This window comes from Atractosteus spatula, chromosome 3 (genome assembly GCF_055471065.1).
Source record: "Atractosteus spatula isolate fAtrSpa1 chromosome 3, fAtrSpa1.hap1, whole genome shotgun sequence".
In the NCBI taxonomy this organism is placed as follows: Eukaryota; Metazoa; Chordata; class Actinopteri; order Semionotiformes; family Lepisosteidae; genus Atractosteus; species Atractosteus spatula.
The window spans coordinates 11,524,408-11,546,080 of NC_142708.1; the positions used below are offsets into that span (position 1 = coordinate 11,524,408).

At 37.3% G+C, this 21,673-nt stretch overlaps 1 protein-coding gene across 1 annotated transcript in view; it reads left to right on the forward strand.

The window, feature by feature from the left end:
- Positions 1 to 21,673, forward strand: part of trabd2a (TraB domain containing 2A) — a 93,264-nt gene that overhangs the window by 61,648 nt on the left and 9,943 nt on the right. Inside the window, exon 5 of the mRNA XM_088911013.1 lies at positions 19,530 to 19,620. Coding sequence (XP_088767139.1) covers positions 19,530 to 19,620 — 91 coding nt within the window. The remainder of the gene's footprint in view (positions 1 to 19,529; positions 19,621 to 21,673) is intronic.

Below are 21,673 nucleotides of genomic sequence, written 5' to 3' on the forward strand. Positions count from 1 at the left end.
TGGAATTTAAGAGACGGAAGATTGCAGTTTATTTTCCTCTTGCCAAGCTTAATTCTAGCAAGCTGGGAAGATTATGGACTGTCAGGAATTCAGTGTACTAAGAGGATGTACACACACATACACACACAGCTGTGTTGGCAGGCTTGATGCCTCTGAACATCTTTCTGTCATTTATTTATTTGGTTTGTGCAATGTTTTGGTAACTGTTACCCAGCCTTGGCTGTGATACCTAATGTAAATATTGCACCATGAGCTTTTTTACTTATGCACCATGCATTCTACTAACTAGAATGATGGGCTGTAAATATGGAGGGCTTTTTTCCACATTTTTTATATGTTCTACATTGATTTTTTATTATTCTTGAATCAGTGTCTGTTTTGTATCGTAAGGAGAGGTATTAATAATGCAACACCCTGTATTGGCTCCAGTACTCTAGCTTTTTAATGATTACATTTATACATCCATATCTATGAAAACCATTAACAATAGGGGTATCCTGTCAGAAGTGGAAAAGTTAAAGAGCAACAAATGTATAAATTGTTTCAAAAAGTATGTTTTAATGGATACTAGCAAGCACAGTGGCTTGGGTTGCCTGCAAAAGAGAAATGCTTGTAAGATCCTGATTAGATGATTACAGAAAAAAAGAAAAGTATCATCCTGTTAAGCTGATAAAGTAGTTAAGTTTTTATTGATGGGCAGTGCATGTTTGAAGATGCTTTTTTTTTACATCCGTCAAAACTTTTTTTGATGTAAATCAAAGACAAAAGCAGATGTTGAAAGGACATCATTGCTACTGATAAGAAGGGTTGCAATTAAGATTCAGTACTCATGTTACATTAGTGTGCTGTCTCTTAGCTAGCTCTGGATGGTTTTTACTTGTGGTGTATAATACTGAAAATAAGCTTGAAACTTCAGAGTTTGGAACAACATAAAATAATTATCCTTTATTTAAGTTCAAATGTTCCCTCATTGTACTATAGAAGTGTCTTTTCCGACTGGGCCTGAGGGTAGTTATTGATGCTCGTATCACACAACACAAGTAGGAATTACAGTATATTAGTTGGGAACAATGCATAACATTCAAGAGAATATTATGCTGGTTAGTACCCTAAACTATTATAGCAATTGCATGTGTAATGAGTCTCTCACCATTAGATATTACAGATCTAATTGTTCTAGCTGTTGTGCCTCAAATTTGTTAAGTCTTTGTTAAGTCAGAGCATTTTGGCTTTGCTGAAGTAATATGAAACAAAAGTGAGAGACTTTCAAGCCTATATAAGCTTTCAAGCCTAGAACAGGGGTTAATGCCTCTGTGCCTGTTCAGTAAGGGCTGTTCTGACTGATTTAACAAATAGCTGTGATCTGTCTTTTTTATACAATTTCACGTATGGTTGCTAAGACGTATGTAGCATCTGCACTGCTTACTTGGATTTGATTAGCAGGTTGGCCAAGCATGTCTGAAGTTTAACTTGGGGATGCTAATGATGCTTAATGACTTTACACAGCCAGGAAAAGTAAGCCATTGGAATATTCCACTCGTCCTTGGTCTTGAGTTGCAAGATGGATTGAGTTCTAGAGATTGTTACATTTGCAATATCGTGTGTGGGAATCGGCGTGCAGTAAATTGCTGTCAAATGCATTTCAGGGACTCCGTTTGCCAGAAACAAGAACATACAGCAGCAGGATAAACGTATGTTTCTGCTGTCTGGCTTCTTTCCATTCCTCTGGGGAGCTGCTGGAATACAGGTGAATAGCATGAGTAATGCGGATAATTGCTCAGGTTTGCCGTTAATCATGTTAAAAGTGCAGGAAGGCTGGAAGGCAGTACCCCCCCCCCCCCAGATAATGTCAAGAGAGAGCTGAGTTTTACCCTGCATGTTAGCCAGGGGAGTGTGGATGTGGAGTTTGGCGCTAGTTCAGACAAGAGTTCCCCCTGACTTGTGAAGGCAAGCAGCTCAGCTTTTGAACAAATCGGAGAAAGTAGTCACCTACTGCGTATTTATTAGGCAAGCCCCGAGCTCAAGCCATTGGATTCCCTTTCAAGTTTGACACCATTTCCATTTAGCAGACCAGATTCAATTAACTTTTAGCTGAGAGCTCTGAGAAAGTACACAAGAACATAAAGCTTGCAAACAACAGGAGGCCATTTGGCCCAGTAGAAAGTCGTGATGCATGATGTAACCTGATATTTATCCAGAACCGAGTACAGTACACATCTAAAAGTGTATCTGAATCAGAGCTTATGATAATTATCTTTAGTTATTCATATAAATTCATGGGTTGATTATTTTATGAATACAGTACTTGTCTTTTAAACTAAATTTTTTTAATTTAATCTGTTGTGTAATTGTAATCAGAAAAGCTTGCATTACCAGTTAATGATACTTGAGGTTTTTGAAGAAAAATCTGACAATTGTCATAAACCTATATTGTGTTGCTTTATAAGATTCAATTTATCATTTAATTAAAGCTTTCAATTACTTAAAGCTTAAAACTTTTCTTGAATTTAATTTATTTTATTTTATTAAAGTTTTTGAGATGATTTGAAATAACATAAATAATATGCGTAGTTATGGTACTTTTATTTCAAAATGCCTGATAGTAAGATTTTACTGTTTTTAAAACTTAAATATGTATAACTTAGTAATCACTCTTACTATGAACCTTTCTTATAATGACAATCTTCTGTAGTGGATAGATATAAAATATTGTATTCAAAAAGTAACAAAATCAAATAGTTTAGAAAATAGTTTAATTACAGGTGACAGGATTGAGAGCCATTGTATCGCAACCAGCACTAGGCTAGTCTCTAGTTAAGACTGATGGTGAAAATGTCTTTTAACTAGGGAAAACTGAATAAAGAGCTTCCTATTTAGTGGTGACCATCTTGGGGGTCTTTGCACCTTGTTTCATAATGGTTGTTGCTAAAAGGGGTTAAGAAACACTTCCTTAAAGGTTTCTCTTAAAAAGCCTGGAGACGATAAGTAAGACATTATGTCCGTAATGAATACAGCATTTTAACATAGTTAAAAAGTAAAGAGAAGGCAAAATCACATGTTTTTCAATGTTTGAATTAGAATAAATGAAAATGTTTTTTTTTTCATTTTGTGAAATATTGGAATTATTAATTTGGTTTGCTTTGTACTGTGTGTATACGTGCAGATTGATTGTATTTATTAATATATAATATTATATATAATAGTTATTATATTTACACATACAGATGCAGCCATTCAAAGTGCGCGTTACAGACACGTACCGCAGGTGACGTCGCTCAGTATGACGCAAGATGACGCGGGGCACCGCAGTACGTGATTGGTTGACCGACAGGGGCACTCGTGGTCCGTTGGTCTGTCGTAGAAAGACAGTAAACGTCTTTGCTGTGCCCGTTGTAGGTATTGAATTTTACCACTGAAGGGAAATCTTAGTAGCTGAGCATAAAAAGAATAGGAGCATACTGTAACGCGTGTGAAGGTCATAAACGATATTAATTTTGGAACATAAACATACAGTGTATAGCTGGTCTTGGTACTTTAAAGAAAAAAATACACACCAGTATTCCATTTCTCCCTAAACATTTTAAGCTTCGAAGTCTTTAACTAACGCGATACCGGAGTCAACAAGCATACTTTTAGAATTTGATTAAAAGGGAATATAATATGGAATCGCGTATCTAAAGAATTTAATAATGGTATTCGTGTGCTGCGACAGGGCTGTGTAGGGCTGTTTCGCCTGCCTGTTCATGTGAGCTGTCTTGTAGACGTGACTACCAGCTGACAGGTTGTGTTTTCGAATCCAGCTGGTGCTGGTCTTTTCTTTTAAGAAACATTTCTTCGAAAAAATAGAATAGCGATATTATGGACAATCAATTGACTTTTATATTTCAAAATATCGCAACATGATCGATATTTGCGATATTTTGAACATATCTTCCCTTCTGACAGCGGTGCCTGCTTCTATTGTGTGTGTGTGTGCAACAGAGTAAATTTTTAATAGCGTTTTAAGCGAATAGGTAATTAGATTGCTCGTAAACCTAATCGCTTTTTCTACATAAACACAGCATGATTACTCTCTGAAAATGCTTTTCCTTTATTTTTAAAGTAGGCTCAGATTTCAACTATAGATCGTATTATTATAAACTTTCTTGGAAAAATGTATTTTATGTAAACCATGTTTGCTATTAATTCATTTAGGGCTAAAATACGTTCATTGTCTTCCAATCGAGTCGAGTTGACATTGGAAGCCTGCCACACCCGGACTGTTAAACCAACGCATTAGCACGTCAAAGCCCATTGAGGGTATTGAGCCAGTATTGGCTTTAGTATTCCCCCCCTCTCCCCTCAATTCAATTCAATTCAAGGTGTTTTATTTGCATGACAGATGGGTACAAGCAGTGTTGGGTATGTATATTGTAACGCTTACGGCAGACAGGCACTGTGTAACAGCCGGCGCACCAGAGCAGCGCACCGAGGGAGCGTCTGCATTTATAACTTGGTTTTTAAAATTAGTCAAGCAATATGAAGCATCTTCTTTTACTTTTGAGTCCCTTAAATACATTGAACACAGCTTTCTCACCACTTAAGATTGCTCTTGATACCATCCTTACACAAAGCAGAAGGGAGATTTTAGTGCCTGAGCATAAAAAGAATAGGAGCATACTGCAACGCGTGTGAAGTCCATAAACGATATTAATTTTGGAACTTAAACGTTCAGTATATGGCTGGTCTCGGTACTTTAAAGAAAACATACACACCAGTATTCCATTTCTCCCTAAACATTTTAAGCATCGAAGTCTTTAAGTAACGCGATACCGGAGTCAACAAGCATACTTTTAGAATTTGATTAAAAGGGAATATAATATGGAATCGCGTATCTCAAGAAATTAATATGCAATAACTGAGTCAAGGGACTCAGAGGATCCAAGGCTAGACTGAGTATAATAGGCTTCGGGCTTCTATTGTGACATCTACTGTAAATTACAGAAATGTTAAAAGTAAACAAAATAAAGTAACTAAAATGTGGTCTAAAATCACCCCTTTAGACACCCCTTTTACTTCACTGGTGTCAGATATGAAAGGCAATAGTCTCCCGTTCTGTCTGCTGTGTGTTGCAGCAGAGGGACTCCCTGCCGCTGAAAGGGGCAGAGTAACTTGCATGCCCTCTAGTACAGTTTACACATGCACGACTTTAAAAGCTAGCAAGACAGGTTTCGATTCACATTAGCTGGCGAGCCTTGTTAAAAAAACGAATGATAATGTAACATGCCACTGTTCATGAACAAAGTTATACTGAGATTTCCTAAGATACGCGATTAAAAAATAAATAAATAAAAATTTGAATCTCCTGCGGAGCACATTCCATAAGAATCAGTGGTTTTACAGTATATATCGCCTTTAAAGGTGGCTTCTCAAAACGCTTTACGGGATAAAAACAACCAGAACAGCAGCAACAACAATATTGTATTTCGTTGCACTTTGAAAACCAAGTAATAACTTAACTATACAGTACGTGCAAACGTTTCGTATGTTGCTGTCGTGAATGCCTGCGTACCCATAAGTATCTTATTTGCCTTGAGTCTGTCTACAGTATCTCTGTCCCACTACCCCCATCTCTCCCTCAATTCAATTCAAGGTGTTTTATTTGTTTGACAGATGGGTACAATTCTTGTTGGGAATGTATACTTTGATATTTACACCCGGCGCGGCACCGAGGGAGCGTCTGCATTTATAACTTGGTTTTTAAAATTAGTCAAGCAATATGAAGCATCTTCTTTTACTTCTGAGTCCCTTAAATACATTGAACACAGCTTTCTCACCATCCTTACACAAAGCAGAAACTGTCCGATGACTCACAGTACAAGTGGAAAGATTACAGATTTTAATCGTCTTTAATTTTGTCTTTAATTTTGCCTGTGGAGTGTATCTTATTAAGCTCTAAATTGCATTTTGAGCGCGGTTTTTTACTTTTTTTTAATTGCATTTTGGGCGCGGACAGCACATACAAGGGTTAATGAACTGCGCCAAGAAATTTAAAATAGTATTCTTTAGGTGTGAGGGTAGGAGTGGACCGCAGCAGGCATAATCAGCAAACCAGGAAAACAAAGAACAGGACAGGTGAGATGTGTATCCAGAAAGCGAGTGATCAGAAAAAGGAAATGGAAAACGCAGAAAAAGAAAACGCTTTACAGGATAAAAACAATAACAACAGTAGTGGCTGGGCAAACGATTTTTTTTATCGAAATACAAATTGAGATACTGTACTGTATAATGATGTGCATGAACAAAGGTATACTGCAATTTTCCTTAGATACGCGATTAATGCTTCGTAGGAGGAGGCGGTCTTTTCCTCTTGTCTAACAGTTTGTCCACAAACAAAACATTCCTGTTAGACAAAAGGAATTGAAAAAAACCAATTTTGTCAATGAAAACCGGTGTGTGTGTCTCTCCCTGCTGGATGTTCCTCTCACAAACTGCTGAATGAATAAAATAATTTTATTGAAAATGCGTTTGCGATTGTCTGGTATTTAATCTGGTCCCTTTTAACTGTTTTTCGATCTACTGTATTGCTTTGAGATGCCACTTTTAAAGGCGATATGTAAAATAAAGTTTTTTTTATTATTGTTATAGAGAAACATGATCAGATTTTCCCTGGTTCAGAAAAAAGATCTAAAGTGCTACACATAACTTTCTTAATTCGATGTATTTAAAGCAGTGAACTACTGTAGGTGTCACATAACATTCAGAAATACAATCACGTATTTGACAAATAAAAACGATTATAATCTAATCCTTCCACGTTTGATCCCAAAATCCCAAGAAATATAAATCTTGACGGGTAGAAAGCTATGCTGAAAGTTTATTAAGATGCTTAGAAGACAAAGATACTGTATCAATTTATGTTGCATTAGCCTGATTATGATTAAAAAACACATATAATTAAACACGCGTTTGCGATTTAAATCAGAACACGATTTAAATCAATATCGATTCCATATTATATTAGCAGAAAAGCTTAAAACTACCACTTTTTCACACGCTATTTCACATGCTAGTTAAATACTTCGATGCTTAAAATCGTTAGGGAGAAATGGAATACCGGTGTGTATTTTTCCTTTAAAGTGCCGAATCCTGGAATCTGACTGGCTGACACCCCTCTGAAGTGGTTCCATAAAATCTGGTATACGGAAAAGAAAGCGTTGATAAATACAAGTGTCTTTTAATACACTCTTTGCTGTGCTCTTGAGGCATGACTTTTTGCATGACTCCAAGGCATGACTTTTTTATGTATAAACATCAGTATTTACTGCTATTAATTACTGTACGATTTATAGTTGAAATCTGAGCCTAGATATAAAGTTAGATATAAAGTTAAAATCTTGACAAAGCAATGTAGGAAATACAGAGAAAATAAATTCTTTCTGACATCTAAAATCAGTTTCGATCAAGGTCTCTAAAACGAACAAGAAAAAGAAGATTTTCGGAGGGCAATTACGCTGTGTTTATATAGAATAAGTGATTTATGAGCAATCTAATTTCTTGTTCGTTTAAAACAGTGAAATGTCAGCTGTAAAAGATCGCACCAGAAACAGCACTCACTCTGCCTGTCATAGACGTTCAGGAAAGGCTGAATGAAGTCATGTCAAGTACAATAATTCGGAGAACAATAATACCAGTTGTAGGACAGTATATAAGGAGGATAAGGATTTTGAAGTTGACTCGAAATCTGATAGGTAACCAGTGCAAGGACTTGAAAACAGGTGTAATGCATCCCTGATAGGATTCTTGCTGTCATATTCTGAACATATTGAAGATTGCTCAGTGTGGATTTAATTTCCCCAGTGAACAGGATGTGCATTTATTAATTCTAGAAAAAAAGCCTTTCTTGATTTCTCTAGTTCTTAGTTTCTCTAGTTCCCTTTAAAATAAACTATTATTCCACAATGCAGAGTATTACATGGCCAGTATTTACACATGATATTTGTGATTTAAAGAAATTAACACAAGCAGCTTTTGGAGATTTAAGTGTTGGCTGAGTTATTGCAGGATAAAAGACTAGAGATGTTGGCAAGAAGAAGATAGTTTGGGGAAAGCTGAGGAATACACTTATAACAAGAACACTTCCTAATGGGGTTAGGCATACTTTTGATGAAGATGATGAAGTTAACAGACTATATGTTTACATAGATACTGAAATAAGGATTGTATTTTAGATTATGTGTAGTTGCTGGCATTGAACTGTGTGTTGGATGCACATGAATTGAAGGAATGGGCAAACATAGCTGATGCGGATCCACAGAGCCAGCATATTAAGATGTTTATAATTAGAGGCAATTTGTTTAAATAACTAGGTATGGATACTGATGTGCAAGAGAGGTGGAAAGGCTGTTTCCTTAAGCCAGCAGTAAAAAATATTTTATTCTCAGTGAGATGCTGCCATTTCATAGTGGGTTTCTAACACTGTGTATAGTTCCATCCACACAGTGCCTTTACTTCCATTTCTAATCTCTTTATCCAGTACAGAGGATTTGGAGCCTATCCCAGTAAGCAACGGACACAAGGCAGAATACACCCTGGACATAGCGCCAGTCCATCACAGGACAGACAGACACAAACACACACAGACCAGGGCCAGGTTTCCCATAAACTAATTAACTTACCAGTATGTTTTGGAGTGCGAGAGGGAGTCATATCACACATATGGAGAAAAACCATGTAACCCAGAGAGAACATGTAAACCCCACACACACAGGATGGCAGGAATTGAACCTAGGACCCCAGTGCTGCAAGATAGCAATGCTAACCACTTTGCCACCATTATAAATGGATGGATATCTTAGTTATCTTTCTAGTTCACAGGTTTGCATGCATAATTTAATTTTGAAAGCCACTGAGACATCAGGTACTACTGTTGTATTTATGAAAAAGAAACAAAACAAAAAACATACTAACAACTGTGCCATCCTACGCCTTAGCTAATACATTTTATTATTCATAAACAGTTAACATTGTTAGCAAAATATTTTGAATTATATTTAACCCTATTTTTTCTTTAGTTTTGTATTTAACTTATTATATGATAGTCAGACTTAATGTATATTTGAACAATGAAAATATATTTTTACAAGATTTTACATTAAGCACTTAAAATTAATATGGTTAATAATAGTAAACTGTAACATGCTGTAACAAGATCGGTTAAACAGCGAAGAAAATGCTTTCAGAGAAAATGTTTCAGGTGTGAAGAACATAGATCTCCAATGCAATTTCAACCAAACCTGTTCCCACACACCCTGCCCCCACTACCATTAGAATATACACAAAGCACTCAAATCTTTCGAGCTAATGATCAGGTGACCCGAGAGAGAGCGAGAGAAACACCAAGGGGTATCACCAAGGGTATTAATAATACGATCTATAGTTGAAATCTGAGCCTAAATAAAAAGAAAAAGCAAGTGATTAGGTTTATGAGCAATCTAATTACTTATTCGTTTAAAACGCTATATAAAATAAAGTTTATTATTAATTTGCTGCACAGAGCGGTGAATATTGTTATGCATAAGACAAAGATAACGATCCTGATCAGTTTAGAAATCTGTGTACGCTGTAAGGTTTTTACTTCTTAAACTTTTAAAGTACACGTTTTGAATAGAAAGAAATCCTCTTCCTGTTACAGTATGTATAGCAAACTAGCACGTCTTTTTTCTCCAATCAGAGGGGTGTCAGATGGTGTCAGCCAATCACCATTCTGCGTTGGGTAGCAACGGGTGACTGTTCTCAGGCGGAAGATGTAAACAGCTTAATGTTCGTGTTAAATAATTTTTTAAAATTCAATTAAACGGGCACAATTAAGACATTAAATATACATATACATACTGTATACAGTACAGTTTGCATACGGTAATATGTTACGCGATTAAAAAATAAATAAATAAAACTGGAAGGTTCAGCACCAGCTGGATTCGAGCACACACCCTGCCCGTTGGCAGGCACGCACCTAGACCAGTCGGCTACAGTCAGCTCGCATGAGCAGGCAGGCGAAACAGCCCTACACAGCCCTGCCGCAGTACATGGATATAATCATACCGTTATTAAATTCTTGAGATACGCGATTCCATATTATATTCCCTTTTAATCAAATTCTAAAAGTATGCTTGTTGACTCCGGTATCACGTTAGTTAAAGACTTCGAAGCTTACAATGTTTAGGGAGAAATGGAATACCGGTGTGTATTTTTCCTTGTGATATTTTAAGCTCTAGTTGAATGATAGGTGTCGCATTTTAAATCATTTTCGTAGTTAGAAATTATGAAACGCCCTGTTAAAAGCAAGGAAGTTTTTATGCCCGTTGAAGTAAAACAAAATGCCTGACAAAGTATGGCTTGGACAGATTCCAAGTGCTTGTACAAATGTGCTAAAGAAATTATACTTTGAGTATACAGCTTGTCCAAAGTCATCCATTATTAATACTATTAGTAATATCTCCGGTAAAGGCTTTGATGCATAAATATTTCTGATAAAGGTAGGTTGTGTACTTTTGTCCAACTGAGCAATCTTGCTTTCATAAAATATACCAACATTTTAATGACTGAAGATTAACATGCTGTAATACACTGTTCAAAATTAAAGGCTCAAATGCTGTACATGAGAGGTTAAGCTCCCCCTGGCGGTTTTACAAGGTGACGCCGGATAGTTTCCGGCAGAGCGTCAAATGACGCGCGATTAACACGTCACACTGCGTGACACTGCGAGATGCCGTGCCACGCCCACCGGGGTATGCCGCAAAATAACGCACGCATTTTGAATGGCTGCATCTGTATTTGCTGCATATTTCAATAACATCTATGGAAATCTATAAAGGATTTGTAGGTTTCTATCAGAAAGTGTAAGATGTGTGATCTGGCTAAGGTGTTTTTTGGAGTCTAAAAATTGCAGCCGCTTCGTGCATCATTAGGTGATTCAATGAAAATGAAAAAGCAATGAAAAGCTTAAGAATTTGTAAGATTGAGACCAAACTCCTCCCAAAAGCTCCCATTTCAGTGTTAATTAGTAGACACTTTGCTATGCCTTAGGGCAGGCCAGTCATTCAAGAAGAAAAACAAACCACAGGTCTATTTTCTGGCTCCAGACAGATGCTATGGTATTTTCTACAGGTCAGCAGAGCAAATTAGTTCAGCAGGCTACTGTTTCCAGACTGAATTGTCATGGGCAATCTCAAGTCTCTTGAGCTACATTGGACTGCAGATGCCAAAGATAGATCTAATATTGTAGGTTCCAAGTGTAATATAATTGTTCAAACATATCTTCCTTTTTTATATCCTCTAGCCAAATAATTTGTTATACCGTTCAATCTTATTTTTTAATTTAGTGAACTCAAGGTTTAGGGAAAAATATGTATGCCAAAACTATTCCAGTAAATCGGTGCTTGGAGAAACGACTACTGTTCAAGGACGTAGTCAAGATGGTGAAGATAGACTCTCTCTCCAAACTCTCTAAGGAGCCCAAATTTTGCACAAGTCAAGAAAGACACCAGAAGCTCCAAAATAATAATTTCCTTTTGTTTTTAAATCAGAAAAATGTATACAAGATTTAGCTCAAGATCAGCAATTTATCAAAAAGATTATATATTGGAAAGACTGCAGAGCAGGGTGACAAAAATATTAATACATTTGTAAATGTATATATATTAAAAGAACTAAAGCCTTTTAGCCTGAAAGGTTCATGCAGACCTAATTGAGGTTTTCAAGTTGTCACCCCAAACATTGACTCCATATATGGTTTACTTTTGCCTTAAGAACTCATGCCTTTTTGTGGTTCATGTGTGCTGTTTTGTATGTTCAGCACTGAAGTTGTACAAATATTAGGTTTGGAGGTTGAAAGTGGCTGATTCATAACATCTGTTTCCTCCTTTAATGCTTCTAATATGCTGTGTTTTGCCTAAATTACTTTGGAATTAACTCTTATTGAAGTGCATTAGCAGTGTAATCCTTTTTTACTGGACCATGTGATGGGTTTGCAAGAGTTTCTCAGAAATTATACGAAAAGGTGTTATAAATTAATTTAGTGCTCATTAAATTAAAATACTGTATCCTTACATCTCTTCCCATGTCATTTCTATACAATACAGATTAAACTAGATTTAATAGTACATTTATAGAAGTTCTAGGTAAAACAGAATAGGTGTGGGAGTGTGGAACAAGCCGCCCAGCCATGTTGTTGAAGCCGATACCCTGGCTTCTTCAAGGAACAGCTGGATGAGCTCCTTGCATCACATAACTGCTAACAATCACACTGTTAAGATGGGCTAAGTGGCCTCCTCTCATTTGTAACCTTTTTATGTTTTTTTTAAGCTATCCCAGAATGTGCAAGCCCAGAGTGGAATTTAGTCAGGACTAAATGGGTTCATGCCCCTACTCTTATGAACAGCGCCATGTTAATGGCCAAGCAGACAGGACCTCATTTTAAGGTTTATTTTAGGATGGCACTTCCAACAGAACAGCATCATACTGGCACACTGGTTTGGAAATTCTGGAGTGGACTCCAAATGTCCAAATATGATAGACTGTGTAGTTCTAGAATCAAAGATGTTCCTGAAAATGACAAGTGTTTGTTTTAATGATATAAGATATAACATCACTTTATTAACCCTTTCCAATTTCTTGCATTCCGAATTATCTTCTTGCATACCCCAGCTTGCTCTCCATGAGACACACAGACAGGGAGAGAGCCTGGGGTCAGAGCACAGGGTCTGCCATTGTACAGCACCCCTGGAGTAGTTGGGGTTAAGGGCCTTGCTCAGGAGCCCAGCGGAGTAGGATTCCTCTGCCGGCTACGGGATTTGAACCAGCAACCTTCCAGCCACACGCGCAGATCCTTAGCCACAGAGCCACTGCTCCGCCCCAAGTGGATCTTTAGTGTCTTTGAGATAGGAGACGTTGAAACAAATGACAGACAGTGTGAGATTAAAAAGCCCAAAGATTGAGACTAATCAACAGACCCAGTATACAGTATGGCATATCGTCCTATATTCTTAAATGCTCTCTTAACAGTTTTCTCAAGTGTGTTAGACTTCTAAATGACACTGCAATTGGGTGGCAGAACTAGATCATAATATCCGGGCTGCCGCTGAACATTTTCAGCTGTCTGAGGAAATACTGTCATAAAAAGGAAAACGCACTCTCTGAGTATTAAACTACATGTCTTCAAACACAGAAATCGTCCCCCAACAGGGAAGTGTGTGGGAGGGAGGGGCTGCTGTAGAGCAGTACAAAATGAATGTTGACTCTCCGTGTACAAAGCAATAGGCAAGAGAAAGTTTGGCACTTGATGAATAGGATCATCAGTGGTTTTGGTCCATCCAAAATAAACCATGCGCAAAGAATGTCTAGTAAGGGTTCCAAATGCAGTGCTTCCAAAAAGATTTTCATCTCGCAGAACACATTTAACATAATTTGGTTTGCCGTGAAAAGTTTGGGATCTCAAACCAACGGCACTAATACTGCAAGAAAAACATTTTTTCAAGACTAAAATTTTTAGACTAGAGACTAAATAGGCAACATGTTTAATGATGAAACACTCTGTTTGGTCTTTCTCACTGGAGTTCCAATGTGAAATGTGAGCCCGTTTCAATGAACATCAGATCATCCCAGCACTTTCAATAACCGCTTATCCAGTTCAGAGTCACTGTGGCCTGGAGCCTATCCTGGGAAGCTGTGGGCGCAGGATGCCAAGTCCGTAGCAGGGAACACACAGGAACAAACCAGGCCAATTTTTTTTTTGTTTATGGATGCCAGTTAACCTACCAGCATGTCTTTGGACTGTAGGGGCACCTCAGCCCGAGCACTTGAAGGAAATCCCTGCAAACACGGGGACAACATACAATCTCTATACAGAAAGCACCCCCGGAATTCATCCCAGCATCCCAGAGCTGTGAGGCAAAAATGCTAACCACTATGATACTGTGCCTCCCTTCAGTGAATATAACTTTAATGGTTGGGTCAGTACTGGAAGGAGCATCATGAAAGTCATGATTTACACTTTGTATACATGACTTCTTCTGATTTCACAGCAGACCAGAGACCTTTCTGCTGCATAAAAGCATGGCTCTGCACACAGGAAGCACTGCCCTTAGTATTTGGCCAGTCAGTGTTCTGTACATATACATTATGCATTTCTAGAAAGGATTTTATGGAAGCTTTTATGATAAAGGGGGTGCTCTCTCATTTCCTCAATGCCACAAAAACAGGATACATTCTGGCATGATGAGCCACTATGGCTGAGATAGGAAATTAACTACATTTTGCTTATAGTGTACAGTCGCAGCTTATTATTTTTTGATTTTGTAAAGTTTGTAGGTTTTTTTTTGTGTTTAGATGCCTTAAGATGGGAATTAACATATAATACTTAGTTGGGTTTACTCTAACAGTGCTCTACAAACACAGTAGAAGTGAAGATAACCTATATACGTCTTCTAAATCGGAACAACCCAGACACCAGTTCTTACATACTGCAAGCCAATAGCACAGCTAGGTACCAGATAAAAGACTGATGACTCTCATTGAGAGCACTGAAGGCTCATATGCACCCATCAAGCCAAGAAAAAACCTGGCTGACTTCAAATCTACCCAATCTGGCCAAGAGTGTGCCAAGCCTTTGGGGAATTGTGGATGCTAATTGACTAGTGATACAGACTGGACTCAAACCAGCAATCACTTAGGACTCTTTACCCTAGTTGGGAGCCCCATCTGCTTTTGCTTTTGTCATGATTCACCCCCTTTTTAACAGGGAGACCTATAAACCATCCACAGATCAAGGTCTTGGTTTTTACTAAATTATAGGTTACAATGAAAGTGTTGTGGATCAACAACACCTGTTATGTATTTCTGAGTGCAAGTGGGATTCTTGTATTCAAGTAATGATAAATGTTATGCATTTTTATACATGTGTATGTGTATACATGTTCATAAATTAAAAAAAATCCAAAATTCTCACTATTTAGACTGCTTTACAATTTTTGTACTGGAGAGAAAATATTTTGGAACATTGATGTTACGATGTCCGTGGTTTGAGAAAGTCCTATTTAGTATCTCGAAATCCGGACATTCAGGTTTGGCAATAAAGTACAGGAGATATAGAATCCTAGCACGTGTAATTATGAAGTCTTTTAATGAGCAACTTTGATGTCTTTGCTTCTAGAGTGAAATGGGAGATAGGTTTTAAAGGTGACTGTTATTTAGTACCAAGACAGTTACCATTTCTAAATTAAACGTTTTCCAAAAAGATTTTCCTCGTTTTCTATAGTTTTACTTTGCTTAGATCATAGCGAAGACCAGATCCCCACTTTACCATACTTCTTCCAGTATTTACATTGTTCTGTACTACGCTTTAGGCTGCTTTCAAAATGACATACCACAGTAAACCTTTGGAAAGCTTGCTATTGGTTTTGAAGACAGTAAAAATTACAGTTCATTTTCTACAAATAGCTTGAACATTTTTTGTACCATTGTTTAATGTGGCCGAAGTTGAACTGGTCTAAGAAGATGAAGTCAGGGTGATTGGTTTAACATAATTACACAAATTTCTTAAATATAGAAAGCTAACAATCTGTTAGGTGGTTTCCAAATCCATACACATTTGTGTTTGTGTTTTTTTTATTCTTCTACAGGACACTGTACTACGGTGAAACTCCAAAATCTTCCATTAAAAAAAATAACGTGCCATAGATAACCGGATTTAATTTTCAGGATGCATTATTTTAATGTATGTATTTGAGGTACATTTCTTCCTACTACCAGGTAATGGAAGCTGTCTTGGTTTACTGTCAAAATATATGAAAGGCATAGAATTTCTGTTTAGGGGACTGTCTGAATAGACCAGATGTAGCGCACACAACTGACTAATTTCTCAGATATACCAATCATTATTTAAAAAATAACACTGGAAATGATAAAACCAGTATTTTCTTATTTGTGTACAATGAAAATTAATACTAGGCAAAGAAAATTTCCTTTTCCTTCCTTCCATTGAATTCATACAGATTATACTAGTTCTTTCTTGTTTCTAAAACACAAGCAGTGTTTGCTAGGATTGTCCGTTCTAAGAACACATCTTGTCCATGGTTACGCTATTGAAATTAAAGCAAACTGGCCGAAAGTTTCTAATATAGATAATAGTTTCTAATATAGAAAAGAAGGAGCATTTAAGCCCAGCGTTGTTTTGGATTTTGCATGTACTGTTTTTTTTATTTCATTTTGCCAAAATATAAAACTGAAAAAATGGAGTTTGCATGCCAGATGTTAAAATAGATAGAGGAATGTCAATTTTTGCTTTAAAATGGGTTTTATTATATGGTGAGGTGTATAATGCATGTACATATTATAACTTTCTTGTTGGTCAGGCAACCTTCTATGAGTGCCAGCATCTTTATAGCATTAATCTTCCATCGATTTTACACTGAAAACACTGACATAAACAGTGTTTGAGATGAACTATTACCAGAACTGATGCAGTCATGCATACCAGCTGTAATTTAGCATTGCCTATGTGGTACAGTGTGGCAAAACAGTCAGAAAAAGAATCATTGATGGTATGTTGCTAAACATGGTTCTCCTCTTCAAAAGGGAAATTGCCTTTTTTTAGTCCTCTCAGACAGTTTGTAATGCTGTTGGATTAAAGTGAGATTTAAAAGTCAGTTTTTAATCTACATGTATCCTTTCATATTTCTGATAAAAATATTTCTCATATTTCTGTTTGTTACCAAGGAAACTTTTGTGACATTTTATTATTCTTATCTTATTTGGTCAAGATAAACTTGATCCATGTGTGTGGTAACAAGTGGTTATCAACTAATTTTATTACAGTTTAAAATCTCCAGATTTGGGGCTTTTGCCGATTCCGAGACTATATAAAAATTGCTCAGTCGGTCTTTGTATCCATTTACTTAAAATATGTAAGTACAATTTCAACAGCAACATTCAATTTGCATATGCTATTTTTTCGTTTGCTGTACTCTCTATAATAAATCAAACTTTAAAAAAGAATGTAATACAATACATTAAGCACTGGATTGTACTGTGATGCACAGTGATCTGCCCTGAAAAGAGAATTAAATAAGTCTATAGCTAATTCAAAGCACTGTCTACTTCTAACATAACCCAGTACTTAACTGCTATACCGCCTGAAACAGTTTGTGGGTCTCCTTTTGATGTCCATTTCCCAGAGGTGTGTTTCATTGTGCTAACACTTCCATTTGTCGTACCTAAATTACCTCATTAACGCCAGTCTTATAAATCATTGTGGCATCAGTTTCCTAACTCTGCTCTTTGCTCTTTCTTCCTCATGGAACTCCTTGCTGAGAAAGTTTCTCCTGGGAATGTTTGGGGAAAAAAATTCAATAATTCCAGGAGAGAAAAAAGCAACTGAAGAAACATTATTCATTTTCTGGAGTTTTATCAACCTACTTATCTACCCATTTCTTTTAAAAGTAAGGTCAAAACGTCACCCTGTCAGGTCAAGGGAATCTGTTCTGTTTATGGCTCTTTGTAAAAATGAAACAATATAAATGTATACCAACTGACCTTTTTCTTATTTGGTCATATCATGTCTTCTGTTTTAGGAAATATATATACAATACAATAAAACACAGTTAATTTTAGATCACAAGAAATAAGCTAATGTTAATTGTATAATACATCTGCAAAACAAAACGAAAGAATAACTCCAGGTCTTTTAGTTTCTCTTTAGGTTTGGCAAGCTATGGGTTTCACTATCACTCCCACGTCGCAAAATTTAATGTGTTCAGTGAAAAAAAAAAGTACTGAGTGGATATGTGATCTCTGTCTGGACTGCAAGCTTCCTGTTATAAATTTTAAAAAATATACATATTCAATTCAAAGTTCAGGAACTGGCCAAAGGGGACATTGTTGAACTGTTTAATATTTCTTATGTGACAAGAAAGCATTTTCTGTGCCTGCTCATTATTTTGAGCAAAAATGCAATTACAGCAGTAAAACCATTTCACTTGATGGTGTTCTAGCAAATTTAATCTTCACAAAACTCCATTTTTAACATTCCAGTGTAAAAAAATTGCTATTATGTAAATATTGACTCAAAATGGCTGTAATTTTATGTAGTTAAAAAAAAAACTTTGAAGTCGTTTATTACTGCCATTACTTTAAGCTTCATCATAATTATTTGAATCACAACATGTATGATTCATACACTAACAGCACAGATTGGACTGCTAAGGTATACCATCTATAGTGCTCTGTGCTGCTAATGAGCAATATAAGGAACAGGGTTTGGGTGATGTCATCTGATTGTATAGGTGCCAACGCATTGCGTTAGCAATACATGTAGCATTCCAACTATTATGGAAGTATACATCCAATATGTCTTATGTTTTATGTGTTTTTATTACCATAGTAGATTAGTTCCCAACGATTATTCTTTCAAATCATGTCTCTAAGCCCCATATTATTGTTTTAGAAATTCACTTATGTGAGAATCACATTTGTTTACTGTGCCAAAGAGTACTTCAGTCTCAATGAGTTTAGCACTGAGCCTATGGTCTGGGATATTCTCTGGGGAGTTCTTTTACAGTTTTGGTTATCTTGGAGGAGAAAGCCTCTCTATCAGTGCATTATCTTGCCTAAGTGTTCCTCTCCTTCCATTAGGCATAGATTAAAGGCCTAGCCTTTGTTTGCACATCGATATGGTACATGGCTGAGCTAGTGCACACAATGGGATCCCATTTCCTTTGTGAATGAGTGGAGAAGAATGGAGACCCCCTGACATAGCAACCCGACCCCTCAATGCATCATTTCACCTCACTATGAGGGAAAATGAGGAGCTGTGAGGGAGTTCAGCAGCTCAAAGTGCAGGCCTTTTCTTTCCAGGTCACAGGGGCGCACACGGGCTAAAGAATAGGAACAGGTGACAGAAGCCAATTCTCAGTCGTGCTCTTCAGGCCTATTTTAGTCCCGAGTAAGAATGTTTCTGCCACAGTGAGACCTCTCAGTTGATGGTATTTACAACTCTCCATTGTTTAACAAGCAGCCTGACCACTGAGAACCCTTGAGCTTAACTCCCTTGTGCTTCTAGGCTTGTGGCGTTTGACAGTTTCGTGCATTTCATTTTTACAGAATCCTACCATGTTACACGTGACGTCTCAGAGAAAATGTAATAATTCCCCATCTCACTTTTGCAGGTGTGGTATGGATATTAGCATTGTGTCGAGGTTTGGATGTGACTGTGTCTGCCACCTCTTGGCACCGGCTGTTGTGTCATAATTGTACTATCTCCTTGTTAGGGCTATTCATTTTTTATCTGATAAGGATGTGATTGTTCAAAGCAGGCAAGACTAAATGATGTACACCGTGGCAGATTTCTTGAGAGGGCAGCCTGCACGAAAGCGTACAATGCTCTGAACGGGAAGGTTGGTGCTACACCACATGTCTTCAATGAGCACTGATCCATACCGCTGTGATTCTCTGGTGTCCAACTAGACAGCAAGTCGAATTGTCTTGTATTGCAGGTCACTTCCTGGGAAACAACACAGTGATTGATGTGTTACGGAGTCAAGGCTATGAAGTGGAGCACACACCTGCCGGGCAGCGCATTCACAGGTAAAAATAACTAAGTGCTCTCTTCTTTAAATTTTTATATTCCTTTTTTTTTAAATATATAAACTCTTCCAATCTGTTCCCTCCTCCCTTCACAGCTGTCAGTGTGTCGGTGTAAAGTAGCCTTCCTTATACTAACACTTATATAGAAGTTTTCTGGACACTCCACTCAAAGCACTTTACAGTAATGGGGACTCACCTCCACCACCAATGTGTAGGTTCCACCTGGATGATGCGAAGGCAGTCATTGTGCACCAGTACACTCACCACACATCAGCTATCAGTAGGGAGGAGAGCAGAGTGATGAAGCCAATTCATAGGTGGGGATTATAAGGAGGCCATGATCAGTAAAGGCCAGGGAGAAATTTGGCCATGATACTGGGGTTACACCTTTACTCTTATCTAGAAACACCCTCGGATTTTTAATGAGCATAGTGAATCAGGACCTCGGTTTTACATCTGAAGGACAGGGCCTTTTTACAGTATTGTATCGCCATCACTGTACTGGGACATTAGGACCCACACAGACCACAGGGTGAGCGCCCCCTACTGGCCCCACAGACAGTTCTTCGAGCCGCAATCTTAACTTTCCCAGGAGGTCTCCCATCCAGGTACTGACCAGGCCCACACCTGCTGAGCTTCAGTGGGTTGACAATTGTGAGTTGCAGGGGTGATATGGCTGCTGTAAAAATAAAGATAGAAAAAATCTGGTAGAAAAAATGTGATGTGAGTTCTTCTGTTTTATCATCATTAAAGAGAAATCAGATTCATAATGTCCTTGATTTGATTTGTTTCTGTGAGGGAAAAACAAGCTATGGGCACAATCACCAAGTTTTGTATCTTCTCAGTCTGAATCTGTGACATTCAGAAGCCTTTCAGTCACTCTGTTGTGGTTTATAATGTTGAAGGTAATGAACTAATTTTTGTGCATAGATTACTCACAATGTACTTATACCTTTATAGGGTTCGTTGTGACTTTCTGGGGGTCTAATGGCTATCCATGTTTGCCATTTTCAGTTAATGTTTTAGAAGGAATAAGACACTGGAAATTTTAAGATGTTTCTTGCAGTAATTTAGAATAACCTGCCATTTTATAAACAGAACTTCATCTTTGGAAGATTCCATTGGCAGTGTTCAGCCTGCAGTCAAAACCCAAGCATCTTATTTGACCGCAGATTTGTTACATATTATACTTTCTTCTTAAAACATGGCTCTGTATAATTGGCAGACCATATTTTATCACTTAAACTGGCATAAGGTTACATATGCCGTTCAGTCCCTTGTAGTGCAGCTTCAGCCTGAGGGCTGTGTGATATTTATTTTTGCCTTTTTTTTTCACTGACTAGATTTCAAATGGAAATCATTTTCCAAGTAAGCACACCCTTAGTTTGTGTAATTTTACCACAGACCAAAAACAGATGTTCAGTTATGCTTAAATTATTGCAAAAAAATGTACCTTCTGCAGATAATGTAAAACATTAACTGATAATTTGTCTTTCTGTTCTTTTAAGACCTTGTTTATTGCAAGATGAATATGTCGACAGCTCATTATTCGATGCATAAATGTTTGTCCCATTGCTATCTCCCAAACAGTCAAAGAAGTAAATTAGCATTTGCAGTTTTACAGTTTGCAATCACTCATAAACAAATGATTCATGTAACTTCTTTCTAATTTCTATTATTAGATTTTGAAAAGAAAATATACAGCCAACTAGGATATGGTAGGGTAATGTTATCTTTCCAATTAGCTCATTGATACCCACAGTGCTAGCATTGAAATCAGAGAATTCCACTTGTACAGGCAGGGTCTGTCCTGAAAATCAGACTGTTCTAACTGTGCTTATAAGGGAAAACCTTTGGTTCTGTTTTTTATTGTATAAGAATGCCTCCTTGTGGGCAACAGGGCCTCAACCAAACTTATTACAGCACAATTATCGTGAAGCACAGCTGGAACCGTGTTTTCCACATAAATTCAACGCTTTTGATTCGTGATAGAAAACTGAAGCTAAGCTCATAACGAAGGCGCTCAAGAAGACATCAGGCTTGAATTTATACA